This window comes from Sceloporus occidentalis, unplaced genomic scaffold, assembly GCF_023333645.1.
Source record: "Sceloporus occidentalis isolate IW3139 unplaced genomic scaffold, rSceOcc1.0.p SCAF_17, whole genome shotgun sequence".
NCBI classification, from domain to species: Eukaryota; Metazoa; Chordata; class Lepidosauria; order Squamata; family Phrynosomatidae; genus Sceloporus; species Sceloporus occidentalis.
In genome coordinates, this window is record NW_028316997.1 from 9,352,829 (window position 1) to 9,367,982 (window position 15,154).

The 15,154-nt window shown below is 38.2% G+C and overlaps 1 protein-coding gene across 1 annotated transcript in view; it reads right to left on the reverse strand.

Moving 5' to 3' along the window:
• Positions 1-5,619: 5,619 nt before the first annotated feature.
• Positions 5,620-15,154, reverse strand: part of LOC149302818 (calcium-dependent secretion activator 2-like) — a 112,173-nt gene continuing 102,638 nt past the window's right edge. The window contains exons 29-30 of the mRNA XM_089482176.1: positions 7,032-7,136; positions 5,620-5,790 (exon numbers count right to left, since the gene is read on the reverse strand). Of these exons, the coding sequence (XP_089338302.1) occupies positions 5,620-5,790; positions 7,032-7,136 (276 nt within the window). The remainder of the gene's footprint in view (positions 5,791-7,031; positions 7,137-15,154) is intronic.

The following is a 15,154-nucleotide window of genomic DNA, read 5'->3' on the forward strand; positions in this document are numbered from 1 at the left end:
TGCTATCGGCAACTGGGGCTAATATTAATATATATGGGCAGCAGGGGCATCAATACACAAGGGGCAAAAACACTAAGGGGAGTATAAACGACAATGCAGTGTGAAAAATCCATCCTGATGTAGAGGTCTGTGACGTACATTGTGTCCTGCTGTTTGTGTGTTTTTGGTTATCAGTGTAGCAGAGCCTGTCCTCGGGTGTGTGCGTATAGGTGTTGGTGTGGCAGAGCCTGTCCTGGTGTGTGCTCGGTTGTCAGTGTGGCAGAGCCTGTCCTAGGGTGTGTGTTTGGGTGTCAGTGTGTCAGAGCCTATCCTGGTGTGTGTGTGTTTGGATGTGGGTGTGTCAGAGCCTGTCCTGGTGTGTGTGTGTTTGGATGTGGGTGTGGCAGAGCCTGTCCTGATGTGTGTGGGTGTCTGTGGCAGAGCCTGTCCTGGTGTGTGTGTGTGTGTTTGGTTGTCGGTGTGGCAGGGCCTGTCCTGGTGTGTGTGTCTGGGTGTCGGTGTGACAGAGCCTGTCCTGGTGTGTGTGTTCGGTTGTCAGTGTGGCAGAGCCTGTCCTAGGGTGTGTCTTTGGGTGTCAGTGTGTCAGAGCCTGTCCTGGTGTGTGTGTTTGGATGTGGGTGTGGCAGAGCCTGTCCTGGTGTGTGTGTTTGGTTGTCGGTGTGGCAGGGCCTGTCCTGGTGTGTGTGTCTGGGTGTCGGTGTGACAGAGCCTGTGCTGGTGTGTTTGTTTGGTCATCTGTTTCCTGGCACTTAACTTACAGTAGGAATTATTTAATTTATATTTATCCAGAGATAAAACGCCCTCCTGAAGTTGTAGTGAAGTTGTAGGGGACAAAACGTTCGAGGCCCTGAAATCATTTAGTGGAAAAGTTATTTATTGTGTTATAATATAATATTTATTTCAAGGATTAGTTGCACTCAATTGTGGCTTCAGGCTTCCGATGATCAAGTATTATTTTAGCCCAATAACAAAAGTATAATTCCATAGCACATTACTTTTGGAAATTATGAATGACCCCCCAGTTTGACTGTGGTATCTTGTGTGCCCACCCTATATATTGTTTCTAGAGTCGCCACTGCAAGGCAAGTAAGGACATACATAGATATAAGGGGAAAGATATGCACACCCAGCAATTAAAACTGGGAATGTGTGCATAGCACATGCATGCTCTGAACTATATGACACCAGGTGTCACCTGTTGCAGTAGAAGCGGATTCCAGGTATCAGCAGCACAACGGGCAAGCTACAACCATGCATGGCCTCATCATGTCCCCAGGGTACCTGCCATTAGTACTCCAGCGTGCAGGACCAGAGCACATTGTCTTTGTCTTATATTAGTTGGATGATGTGAAACATTTCAATGTGACAAATATATAAAAATAGAAGAAACTGGGAAGGGGCAAATACTTTTTTCACAGCACCGTATGTTGCTTAGGCAAGCACCATTACATTTATTTAATGTAAAGAAACGTGGACAGTTTTAAAGCATGAATTTGCTCAAATTTAAACTACGGATTAATTTGCATAATCCGTAATTAAAACCTATATGTACAATAACTAAGAACTATAGACACGTTTTAAAGTACAGCGAGAGGGGGCTAATGTTTCTCTGTCTGAATGCAAGGGGCTGACAGTAGGCAAATCAGCATTCATAGTGAAATGGTAAATGTTTGTTACAGGCTAAGAGCCATTATAGAAGTGTGAAACGAATACATTAAGGTCATTAGAATGTTATCAACTCATTTTACACATGGATAACTCAAATACATTATAGAGTCAAGCAGGATTCTTCCCACCATATTAATAGTTTGCAGGTCTAGTATGCGTTTAATTACCCTTTTTTCATCTGGTGCAAATGTAATGTGTTATAAATGGTGACCTACATTCAAACAGACATGTTAATATATAATATGAACCAATTGCAAAGCCACTCATCAAATCATTGATATACCATTGTACCATTGTACAGTATATATTTAAGTAAAGATAAAAATATTTATTATCTTAACAATACAATGCATATATTCAAGGGGTATGACAAACCGATACATTAGGTGGAGAGAGCCCTGCTCGCAAACGTACAATATTTTAAATCTTGTATTATATATGGAGTCGAGTAATTATAAGTATTTATATTTAATACATTTATTCAGTGCGACTAACAAATGTGTACATGGAAGGTATATTAAAAAGTCTTTTTTAGGTGGCATGTTCACCTATCCACCAGAGTAGCAAACTTTTGGGGGGGGGGGCATGTTTTCTAGCATAATGTATATATAAACTGTGATAGATACTCAATGTACCTTGTCATCTAGAAATTTCTACAAATTATAATGTCCTATTTTCATGTTATATGCATATTAGAGCCCTCCGTGGCCTCTACAGAAAGTAGGCAGCATTTGTCGCTGCACTTCTTGCACCTACGCAACACCACTCGCAATATGTCAATGGGAGTTCTAGTTTATACTAATGCTTCCTGGTTTTAGTACAGACAGCCAGGGGAAGAATTCAATGGGACAGAAGCCCAATAACGAAAGAATGCATGCACCAATTTGCAGGTAATAAAGTGCACTGGAGTTCACGCAAAATTGGCTCCAATATGGCTTTAACATGAAAATTGTATGCTAAAGGGAGGGATTTTTCGAGATGACAAGGTACATTAGTAACTATCATTATGTTGGCAGGACAGAGAAAAATGAGATGCTCCAATCACAATTGCCCAAAAACCTTACACAATATTTGCTTAAAAAAGAATGCCTAAAGGTTTCATGCCATGGAATAATCTGCTGGTTAGGCTGTTTAGAAGGTTTGATGGCTGTTTAGATGCCTGCAGAAGAGGGTACTTTGTTTTTAATATGTTATGAGGCTGCCCCCCCAAAAAAGAGACCCTGGTATATTTGGAACATTTTTGCTCTCCTTTCTGTTCCAATGCAGTGGTTCTCCTAATCAACCAAATTGATTTGCTTTGTGGAAACCTAACTTCCATTAAGGTGTTGAGGAGGGTGCCATGCATGTCCGGACCACATAACAGTGATTTGAAAGTTGATACAATTTAATTGCTTTTATGTGGGGGGAGCAAAAACCATAAATAAGAAGTTATACGCAGAACTACATATAGCTGCTGTTCATTAATAGATGAACCATGGTCCCCATGTTGTGCAAAAAGTGTGAAACACTCCATAGAGTGGCTTGGCTCCACCCCTTTTCAATTAGTGGCACATTAGCCACTGGCATGGATGGATCTCAGCAGTGTTCAATCCTGAACTCAGCCACTAGGGGATAACTTGATGGGAACCGTTGGAGGTCTACACAGCTGATCTGGCAACACTGCCTGCCAAGAGACAGGCAGCACCTGCTGGGAAAGTAAACGAGCAGAATTCTATTTTTCTTTCACTGAAGAAAAAAAAAAAGGAGGCATGAATACCCCCTTTAAAGAGAAATGGAAGAGGGGAAGAGACCTCAAAGGGGGAGATTAAAAAAAAAAAACCAAGATCCAATGGGTTACAGAATAAATAGAAGCCTGGGTGTAGGAAAGGAAACAGCTTGATTGGGGGGATATACAAGTAATCTTGGTTATTTGCTTTATTCTACTGTCTATGGGTGTACGCACAGCAGTAACCTCATAATGCCCAGAGGGGACTGCAGTCCTTCAAGCAAAGGTCTCTAGGAGGTTTCCTCCACAGGTGGTTTTTAATCTCTCAAATACTGAAGGCCACCATGCCCAAATGTGAGGAACAAGTAGTTTCAATAAGATATGTAATAACATTCTACATTACTTCTCCTTGGCAGCTGTTAAGATCTAACGTAGGATACACCTTCAATAAAGATGCAATTTAGATCAAGCCCCAATGTAACTTGCAAGTTATTCTTTAGACAAAAAGTTTTAATAAAGAGTGAGATTGCCTCCTAAAATCTTGGGAAAACAAGCACGAGTATATTTAAGTGTATACATTTATAAAACTAATTGTATTGATAAATATTTGTGTAATATTTTTTAAATATTCTGAAAAAATAGAAATAATGACAATGATCCACACCTACGCATGTAGACCTCACGAAGACTAAGTATATAAACAGTATTAAAAGCTTTGGTTTAAGAAAAAAAACCCCCAAAAAACAAACATACTTCCAATTCCTTAAAACAAAGATGATATTAAAAAAATGTTGCATAATATTTAAATGTTAGCTACAGCGAGCCAGTTTACAACTGTCATGGTTATAAATCTATAGTACAGAATCCCTGCTTCTTAGACAAATAAGTAAAATACAAGTTAGTGTAATATTTTTTCAAATTAATTTAATGCCTTAACATCACTGATTTGCAACATGTTGGACAATCCTCTTATACAGTATGCTATACAACTGTGTGAATGGTGAAAGAGTGACCAAGAGCCCAACCAATTTATATTAATATAATAATATATATATATTAAATGAAAAATATTAAACAGAAACTCAAATAGAATAGGGACCCTACTAGGTCAAAACTTAACCTATGCATCTGGCTAGAAATATCCATCAAGGAGTTCCCTCCTTTACGGATATTTTTAGGCTGATGCATTAAGGATTAGTTTTACCTTATTAGGGTCCCTATTTGAGTTTAGGCTATTTTGTAGGGGTACTCCCTTGCTGGCCTGAATAGGACTTAACCTATTTTGTTTGGCTTTCCAAACACAATCTTATTTGTGTGTAATGTAAACATTTTTAATGTTTAAAAATGGTATTTAAGCCATCTTTTTTCCAAATAAATATTTTGAACTTGAAACTTAAAAAGTACAATAAAAAATAACTATAGGATTGATGTGTAATTTAAAGATTTAATTTTGCTTGGGTTGAACCAGCTACTAATTATGCCTGCTTTTAAATCTTGCCTGTAAAGATTTTTTTTAAGTATGTATCAAATTTAGTGTGAATACCAAATATGAGAAGGAAACTCTGAGGATTTCACTAGTTAAAGCTGTTTTATGCTCAGCAGTTAGTCGTTTGTTTCTGTAAACTAAATAAATACCCTTTTAGAAATATTTGTATATACACTGCCATTTGTAAGTTTACTCTATATTAAACATAAGTCAAAGCAGCTGCAAACATGTTATCAAACGTCATCTATCGCCATAAAGAGAAAGAATGTTAAGAACCCACTGCAAACGTGTTTTCATTTTGTTTTGTTGAAGATTAAATATGTATATTATGACAAATATCTGACCTCCTGTACTCAAAACGTGTGGCAGTAAAATCGATGGCAGTAAAAACACTAAACTCTGTACAAAAACGAAATAAAAGTCTAAAAGGATAAAGAAAATGAGGTATTGCTGGAAAAAAAAATCTTACAACATTACAATGTTCTGTTTTATGGTTTGACATATCATTGAAGCTATTATAATGGAACCTTTAACATTGAAGCTATTATAATGGTAAATGTATTTAGAGACACTCTTTATTACGGAAATATATAATGATACATTAACAAAAAGGTATGTGCACGTGACAGAACTCCTATGTATCACATATGTATGTACCGATTATAAATAAAGGTTGACAGCTATAATCATTAAAAATAAATGAACATATTTATAAAATGAACAAAGGCGCCAACATTTGCTAAGTAACAAAAGTGTGGTATCAATCGTTTTCATCGTCACTGTCTTTCATGGTGATTCCCTGCAGTCCTCCTCTATCTCCATCAGAAACTGTTGCTTCTTCCATTGATAGGCGGCTGTAAAGGGTCTGGTAATTTTTGTTGTTGAGTGTGCTTTCAAGAACACCTTGGAGCCTGAAGTCCCTGTAGGTTTTCTGCAGATAACAAATATTACTACAATTAGTGAATTCAAAATGTAGATCACCATTGTAAACAAACAATTTAGGATTTAGAGAGTGAAATAAATGAAGATGGATTACACTTGTCAAAGGTCTGGTAATCACCTATAGAAACAGACACACCACAGCAAAATACCACCACATAATATAGGTTATTGGAAAATATTTTAAGGTACGTGGGTTATTAATGCAAATGGACAAAAATACAGAAGCACACTCTAAAAAGCATACACAACCTCCTGGTGAACTTTTGCAAAAATGGCGGTACGTCTGGCGAGATTCTCCAAATCGAGACGATGACACTAGAATCTCTGCCATTTTTGCAGACGTTCACTGGGAGGTCACGTCCGTGGGGATGCAGGGGAAAGACTAGAAGGAGGAAGAGAATAAGCAGAGCTACGGGACATGGAATCGGTTAGCGGAGAGGGCAGGGAGACATTCAGAGAGAGCAAGAGAGTTAATGAGCAGGAGTGTGTGAGTGTGAGTGGACGTCTGACACTGAATTTTGTTTCCAAATGTAAAAAGCCCCTCTGATTTTCATCTGAAAGAAATGGGCAGGAAATGCAATTCTTGTCCCAAAAACAATGGAACAAAATAAACTGAAAAATTTGTCTTAATTGCTTTTGGTTTATATACAGCTGTTACCTTAGCCCAATTTACTAGACAAACACCCTGATGCCTTGTGTCTATAATGGAACGCGTTATTCCTGATCACCCAGACATTATCTATGACAAACTATGAAGTATTTTACTGCCCAAGGACTTCATAAGCATTGACATAACCAACTCAGTGCTGTGTTTAAGATGGGAAATTCGCCCAATTACATGACAGCCTAGAATAGTGACTTCCAGGTGCGGAGATAAAGGAAGTTTACAGGAAGATAATGTTCTATACAGTAAAGCTGTTTATTTGATGCTCAAGACTTCCCCTTCAACCAAATGCCACTATTTGCCTGATCAATATATTACTTGCATTCATTCAAGCCTTGGAATAGACAATATGCTTTATTCACTAAAGGGCTGTCAAAAGATGAATGCAAGGAGAAGAAGAATTTACTCTCCTCACTTGAAACCTGAAATATTTGATTACATTTTAGATAAATATGGTTAGTGTGTTCATAAGGCATACGTAGCATGTTTTCTCCTTAAGTTATAAGAGATGGCATACAACAAAAAACATTGTGATTTTCTAATATATTGAATGTGAATGTGTTTACCTTTAAAATCTTAATGATGGTTTTCAGCTGGTAAACATGAAGCTGAAGGTCTATTCTGTCAGCCAACCACACGCACATGACTTTCACTGACATGCTGTACCATTGCTGAAGAGGATAGAGAGAGAGAATCTGCAGTATTCATCTAACAAATACGGTAATGACTGCTAATGAAACACTCAGAAATGATGGCAGATACGCACTTCAAGCCCGTAATACTATAATTTCCTGATAAGAGAACTGTATGTTTTGCCAGGAAGCCAAATGACGTGACCTGGAGTGTTCTTTCTGTGAATGATTGCTGTTTTGCATCCAAGCTGTAACATTCATTTACTGGTTTGCACTTTGCAGTCAGCATTAGCCAACTAAAGAAAGGATGTCAAAAGCACTGCTTATTTTATATAGTCGGCTTCTAAACGTGAAATACTAGACAATGGAAATTAAATAACAGCCAAATTATTCTAGTTGGACATGATTGTTGCAAGCATATTTTTTGGGGAGACGTAACGCCTTGCCAACACAAGACTATCCTTAGCTTGCAAATATTTAAGTATATAATTGAGTACATAACTAGCACAAAACACTTGGATAATAATAACTATATAGCATAAAAATGTATAGAGAAAGGCATATAAAACAATAACATGCTTCTTTGTTATACCCTAAGAGAAAGGATGCGGTCCTGTTAAGTAGTAAGAGATTACATCTGAGATCTCTTGTCCTGTTCATATGGAGTCTCACCACAGGAGAGTGGATTAAATCCTTTCCTAATGTAATTTCCTCCTTTTTAACAATGTGCACAGACGTGTCAATAAGAAAAACATTGTGCCGCCTTACAGAAGGTGGGTAATATAGTATGCCAGGCTGGAGGGTAAATCAATTCCTGAATGTAAAACACTCAAAGACACAGCATTTGTCATCTTCATTTCTACAAACATATGGGCTTTCAAATATTACGCACCAATATAGCAGTACAACACAGAATGTTCTCAAGATACAAGGCAGAATGAAAATAATTGAAAATCTGTTCGGCACAAGTGGAGCTGGTAAAAAAGAAACCAACTCTACAGTGACTGAACGAGACGTGGATTAAAATGTCGGCTGTGGTTTAGTAAATCCCTGGCAGTGCGACCAGAGCTTTTGCATTATAGGTAGATTAATGTATTGTTTTCCTTTTTTATTTGACAAGACGCTGTTCAAGTGATTGTGTTACGCTATTATAGTTCAATAAGATAGAATAACACCAATAATTAAAGTCTGCACCTATTTGCATGGACTCCAATATGCAATGAAAAAGGAACACTCCAGTTATCATATACACTTTAATGCATATAACAGCTGTGCTGTCACTTGAAAATGTGGTGGTGTCCCCTTGCAAATGCACATTTGCCCCTCTGCCTGCTCCCCAGTATTTTTTATATGCAGAAAAGATGTGTTCGGTAAAACCCATCACCATGCATACGATATGCTTATCACCAGTCAGCTCCAGCACTGGCTTGGGAACAACGTGGGCAGGAGTCCATTCGGACCACTGTGCCCCTGTACGGAAAGCGATCCTATTTTTTTCTCATGGGAACACTTTCCTGCCACCTGCCATATTAAAGTACTCTCAAAGCACTTTAAACACGCATTCTTCTTTATTTAGAAGTTAAACCCATGTTTACATATATTTACATGTTTATTGTAAGTTTGTTGCCACATCTGGCTGTGGGGCTAATTAGGCAACCATTTTACGGGTGTATCTACTATGGACACAGTGGAAACCCCACATGGAGGGTTGACCGCTACATGTTTTGAAGCACCAAAAATAAATGATAGAATCCTTAATCTAATCTTCGTTAAGACATGTAAACGCAACATAGCGCAAAACACGTCTGACGTATATAAACCCTTGACTTGACTTTATATTATTAAGCTGCTACTTTAAAAGAAAAATCGAAATGGAAATGCTAGCATATTTGACTAAACAAACAAGTAAATACTAAAATAAGTGCATATAAATGCACTGCAGTGGTGTAAGCACATAACCATCACCGCTGGAAGCGTGTTCATCTGTAAGTGTATGTGCAGGCGTAGAGCAGGGATACCATAATGACCACCTTTGCACTCAACAATCTGCCACTCACAGATAATATGTCAAATCATCAGCTAAAGATTTTCTCCATATCAAGCGCTAAATAGTTACAGAGGAAAAATAATGACGGAAAGAAAACATGGTCCTTTAATATGGATATTTCATTGACTTGTATTTTCACAAACAGGACGATGTGTATCGCTAGAAATGTATCTAGACAGTTAAATGTTTAAGTGCTCATGCTCTACAGCAAATGGAGCAATTTATATTGTCTGGGTAACAGCAGTCATCTTATCCTCATAAAATGTATCTGACTGTTCCAAACCACTTTAAAAGAGAAATTTGTTTTATATTTTATTCCTACCACACAGAGCCCCTGTAAGGGCATGCATTATTTTCCTGAGAAGGAAAAAAAAAAAAGAGAGGAGGAAAGGCTAGGGTTGATTGTGTGAGACCTCTGTATTTATTCACACTTATTGTGCATGACTGTAGACTGGTAAATCATATTAGCGGCCTCTCTCTCCAGCAAGCTGCTACTTGCTTTCCAGCCCTGCGAAGGTTCAACAAATCAACAGGAGCGCGGAAAACAGAACATCAGTCTAATCTAGTGTTTAAGGTGAAGTTTTCAAACCCAATCTAAGAGAATCTTTAGCGCAACCAACAAGCTGAAGGGCTCAGAAGGTGGTATTGACAATGAAATAGGGCTGAAATATTGAGAAACACATTGCTTGTAAATTTTAATAACCAGCAGGTCAACAAGGACACAGCTCCCTCAGAGCCAATAGTTGCCACCAACTATGGAAATTGCCACACCAAGACCACAAGCGCTCTCAGCTCATCAGTTTTCTTAAGCAGTTCATCAGCTTTCTTAAATGCCCTAAACCTCCTTGGTGGACCTTTAGTCTTGAATTAACAAATCAAAGCAATGAAAGAGGGTGCAGTCTGAATGGCTAGCATTGATCCCCAACTGTGCTCAGCACTGCAACAGGCACTGAAAAACTCTCTCTCTATTGTGACTAGAAATTGACAAACCTCCTCTCCTAAAGTACCGCAGCTGAGCCAGGCTGGATCCATACAGCTGTAAAGGGCACCACTCTCAGGACATCAGAGCATCAACAATAGAACAAGCATGAGCTCTTTGTCAGTTCCAGACTCTGCAATTTTCTAACAAGGATTGGAGTTGTTTGCTCGGCAGTGCTAGTTAAAAGAGATTTAGTAACAGACCATGGTTTTTGTGGACATAAAAGAAGAAAAAAAAAAAACTGTTAAGGAATTTCACTGCTCAGTTGGCCGAGACACAAATGAATTCGATATTTAACTTATCGTTATTGCACTGCTGTACTATTTTCAGAGTTGGATTCCTCTCTCGCTAAAACCCCAGGAGTTTTACAAAAAGATGAAAATGACTTAATTTTAAAGAATCTTCTGATTTATAACTTTGTGTAAATGAAAGCTACATTGCGGAACATTCATGTTAATACGACTTTTAAAAAGTTAATGCTTAACACAAGGACACAGTTCTGTACCAAAAAAAGTAAATAAATTGCATTATACAGAAAAAGAGGGTTTATTTGTGCAATTGCATAAAAAAGATAAGGTTGCATTAGTAATTAGTTATTGAGGTGATGTCATCTCAAATCCTGCTTTGTTCAGCCAACTTTCCATAAAGTGCGGTTAAGTAGAATTTGTTGACTTTATTGGGCTTTAGTAAAAATAAATAAAGCACAGCATGGAGTTTATACAATTTTATGACATTTAAACAGACAAATCTAGAGTAAGATTTTAGAAGTAAAATAGAGTAAAATAAGAGAAATTAAAAAGAATGCCTCCAAAACCCCAAAAAGCAATATTTACATATACATACATACACACAAACACACATTGTGGGGGTACAGTTAAGAGGACATCTGAAGTGTCTGTCACAGGAATGCAAGGTACGGGCAGTCTCTAAATTAGGGATTGCCATGAAAAAACTGGATGAGTGGTAACCCTAGACGTGAAAGTGACACTTAAGTAACTATTCTAGCGCACAGAAATATTAAGCACAAGGTATGTTGCAGAAAGTGAAATTGTGTGGACTTGCATGGTTAAAAGGAGCAGCACACATCTTCTGCTGCAATCATATCCAAGACCGCTTAAATGCTGCATTTGCTACCAGTATGTTATGGTTGGTATACCTGCTGTGGAATGCAGGTGACTCGGTTAACTATCTTTAAGTAATAAGTCAATGTCTCTAGGGGACCAGTAATAGAGCCATATGGTTAATCACTACATAGAAACTTCGATGGACTGTTAAAGGGTTAATATTTCAAGAGTCTCAGGGTCAGCTCATTTAGAATGTCCTCCGGTATGGTAATAAGAATACAATGCTACTTCTCATCAATGATACATCTAGAATGCCCTACAAATACCGGTTACGTATATAGCAGCACAAACTGCAGGACATAATCTTTCAGGAATGGTTGCAGAGAAACAGGAATATCACTTGACTTCAACTAAATAAAGCACGTTTACCATGTCGGTTTCCTTGTTTACAAATGACAGGCTCTACATTCATTTTCCTGCTCATCAGGCTCATGTGAGCCTTTGTCATTGTGTGGTCTCCTTGAGCCAGACAACATGTTACCTTTATACTTGTAGACAGAATCGTTATCGCTTGCGTTGTGCGTGTGTGTGTGTGTAGACCTACGTTGGGAATGTCTTCTGCACCCCTCCAAGAAAAGCACCTTGAATATATCTCAGAGTGGGGATTGATCTATTGTATGCGGTTTATTGTGAGCCAGAAACGGGCTCTTATCAGATATTGCCAGATTATCCTATACTGGACCAAGATATCCAGTGCACATCCATACGTGGGGGTTATACCACCCAGGCACATTAAACTGCAGCTAATTTATGAGCTCCAAATATTGCAAGCATCTTTCTTTTTCTCTTTTATTTCAGAAAAATGATTTAAGAACCATACTACACTACAGTATATTGTGTCTCCTTGTCCTTTTGTCATTACACATTTATCCACTACTAACTGGATTTGAGAATTTCTTCAAGGTGCTGTTCCCTCCCTCCTACTTTTATTTCCCTATTATCTATGTAACGCTCAACGATGTTTGTTTTCTAAAGAAAAAAAAAAAACCCTTGCATTATTGAAGGCAAGCTGAAAAGCAAATGTGAGCAACATCAGGCTTCTGAATTTCTATTCTACTACTTGGGTCTTTTAAATGGTTTTGTATGGCAGAGACTTTTTTTCTTGATTAGTCACAGCTAATTAGTGTTCTGGCTTAGACAAGTAATCAGAAATGTCAGCGCTGTAAGGCTACATCTCCCTAATCCTTTGATAATAATTTAGCCTCCTGGGAGGGCCTCAAGCTGTGGTAAATAGTGGCTGACAATAAGGCAAAATTAGGTGGGCAGTAGCCCATTAGAACAGAAAAATAAGAAGCACTACCAAAACCTGCTGAGAGCCAACAGGCTACTAACTATACTGCCAGATGAGGTGCCTGTTTAAGCCTGTGTTGTTAATTAGCAGATTCTACAAGACCTGCCACACATGTCCAGGTGCATCATACAAAGATGTGTGTTTCTGAACCTCTGCCAAATGATAATTCTGCGCACTGATCACATTTCAAGGTTCTTATTGACAAAATGCACATACTTCTTCCCCATCACTCTAAGTTATCAAAGAAGTGAGACAATGAATAAGCACATATATAATGACTTGTTGAATTCCTTTTTTTTGGAAATTAGGTACGCTTCTATCATATTACATGAGATCATAATCCACAAACACCTATAGGTGAAATTATGCCTTTACACGGCACAACCCACAAGGAAGATCCTGGCATGTGAACAGCCTGGATAAACATAAAAAGCAGGACCGCACATGCCAGTCACGTAGAACAAAGTTTCAATATTATATGCTGTCAACTCTTTTTTTTTTTAAATCAGCATAGTATATTTTTACAGCAATTTCTTTAAAAAAAAGTTTCTTAGAAAAGAAAAAGAAAAAAAATGACTACAATAGAAATATTTAGATTGAAAAGTGATACATTTCATTTTGGGTCAATGAATCCAGAACTAAATCAAAGAGAAATAGAGAGGTGTCTCAGACCTGTCATATATAATTATATGTATGCCAACAGGCTAGACAGAGGAAAGAGAAAACAAGGAGCAGAACAGGGTCTGTCTTATGACCAGACATCACAGGCAGTTGCTTGGGGTGCCTGGCAGGAGCATGTCCCTCCGAGGGAGACAGGTCTGAAGTGGTGGCATGCACTTGATTTCACTACTAGGATAGGATCACAGTCTTGTGACCCAAGCCACTATGTCATTCTTTCTTTCCCTGATGCCCTTCCTTTCCAAGAGCTCACAGTGGTTTTGTTTCGTAGTGTTCTACAATAATGTCTAGATACAATAGCAAGACAAGGAAGAACATATGTTTATGAATGAAACTATTTTTCCACAATGATTGTGCACATATAAAGCTATCTAAAACGTCCCAAGAACTGAAAGAATATTTTTCCATGGGGTGGCATATGGTCTCGGACAAGAGTAGACATCACTGAACAAGGTGACAAAGAACTACCTGAATATAATGATTCAAATGTGGCATTCGGACAACACAACCAATAAACAAAAGAGGGATTGCTTGTTGACACATATGAACAGCAGTAAGCGTGTTTTACCAAGTGGCCCTAGGGTGGGTTTAAGACAGCCAATGGGGATGAGTTTGTTCTTTAAATGGCTAATTACTTGTTTCATCTTATGCTATGGGGAAGGGTGACCAGTCATGTGAAGCTTTGGAGGAGGGTGACAAACCAAAGTATCTACTTGCTCCATCATTCTAAGGGGATCAGCACAGGCGGCCTGGTTTAACCTTCATTGTATGCAGCTCCCCTGATAAATAGGAGTGCTTTCCTGCCATTGTTTTACTGGGCACTAAAAGCGCCAGCTGGACAGATAGCGTTCAAACCCCATGCAGGGTATAAAAACGTGTGTAACATTATCCCGTTTACATGTTAAAATCTACTGGGTAAAAAGCAGCAAGTTTCATTGTAAAATGTATATTCCCACAAACCGTGAACAGACACCTATATTACAGTGGGCATGCAGATGATGCATAATAAGATAAAATGTATAGGTTGAGAATACTACTAAAAATGCAAATCCCTGATCTAATATAGGATTACCTGTAAAAATTATCAGCGCAAAGCATATGTCACAGCGTTGACCTTTTTGGATTGTTATATCTCCACAAAAACAAATGTAAACTCATTTGAGCAGGGCCCTCCTCCCCTGTTTCTGTATGTCAGAACATATGTTATATTCTATAATGATGTACAAATTGTTATGCTGAATCTGATGGCACTATAGAAAATAATAAACAAAAATGTTTTTTTAAACTTGGTCTTGTTTTAATGTGCTATCCAGGTATAGGCATTCTTTTCTTCCTGCAGTGGTCTATTCCCTGTACGCAGAGCATTTAGCCTGGCATTCTATCCCTGTAAGCATCAAGGTGACAGGTTAGCGGGAGCACGGCTGGCTTGGTGTCTATCCAGCACTTGATAGGTCCTATGACAGCTGTCGTATCGAGGCAGAGACCATACTTTGTGGGTTTTTGTGTCATATGGCGGTGTACTGACACTAAATGTTGCGTTCCTGAATATTTTTCTCACTTTTCAGAAATGTTTCACACTTCCCTATTTACAACACGAGAATAAAAAAAGTTCTCACATTTAAAATACGTTGCTTTGCCTTGTTTGTGTTAGCGTCTCCGCCAGCTGGACTGTCTGCACACTATGACTGCTATCAGACTAAGCATATCTGGAAACTGCCATAAATAACAGGAACACTGCTAAAGATGTATCTGAAGAATTATTAATTCCATTTTAACCTTACTATAAATCCCATTTAACAGAACAGTGTGATGCCATACTGAATGTCTAACTTTTAAAGTTAAAAATCCTGTATTTGCTCGATTAAAAGACTAGCTTTTATTCAGAAAAAATATTTTGAAGAAACTTCCATGTTTTAGGGGTCATGTTTTGTTCAGACC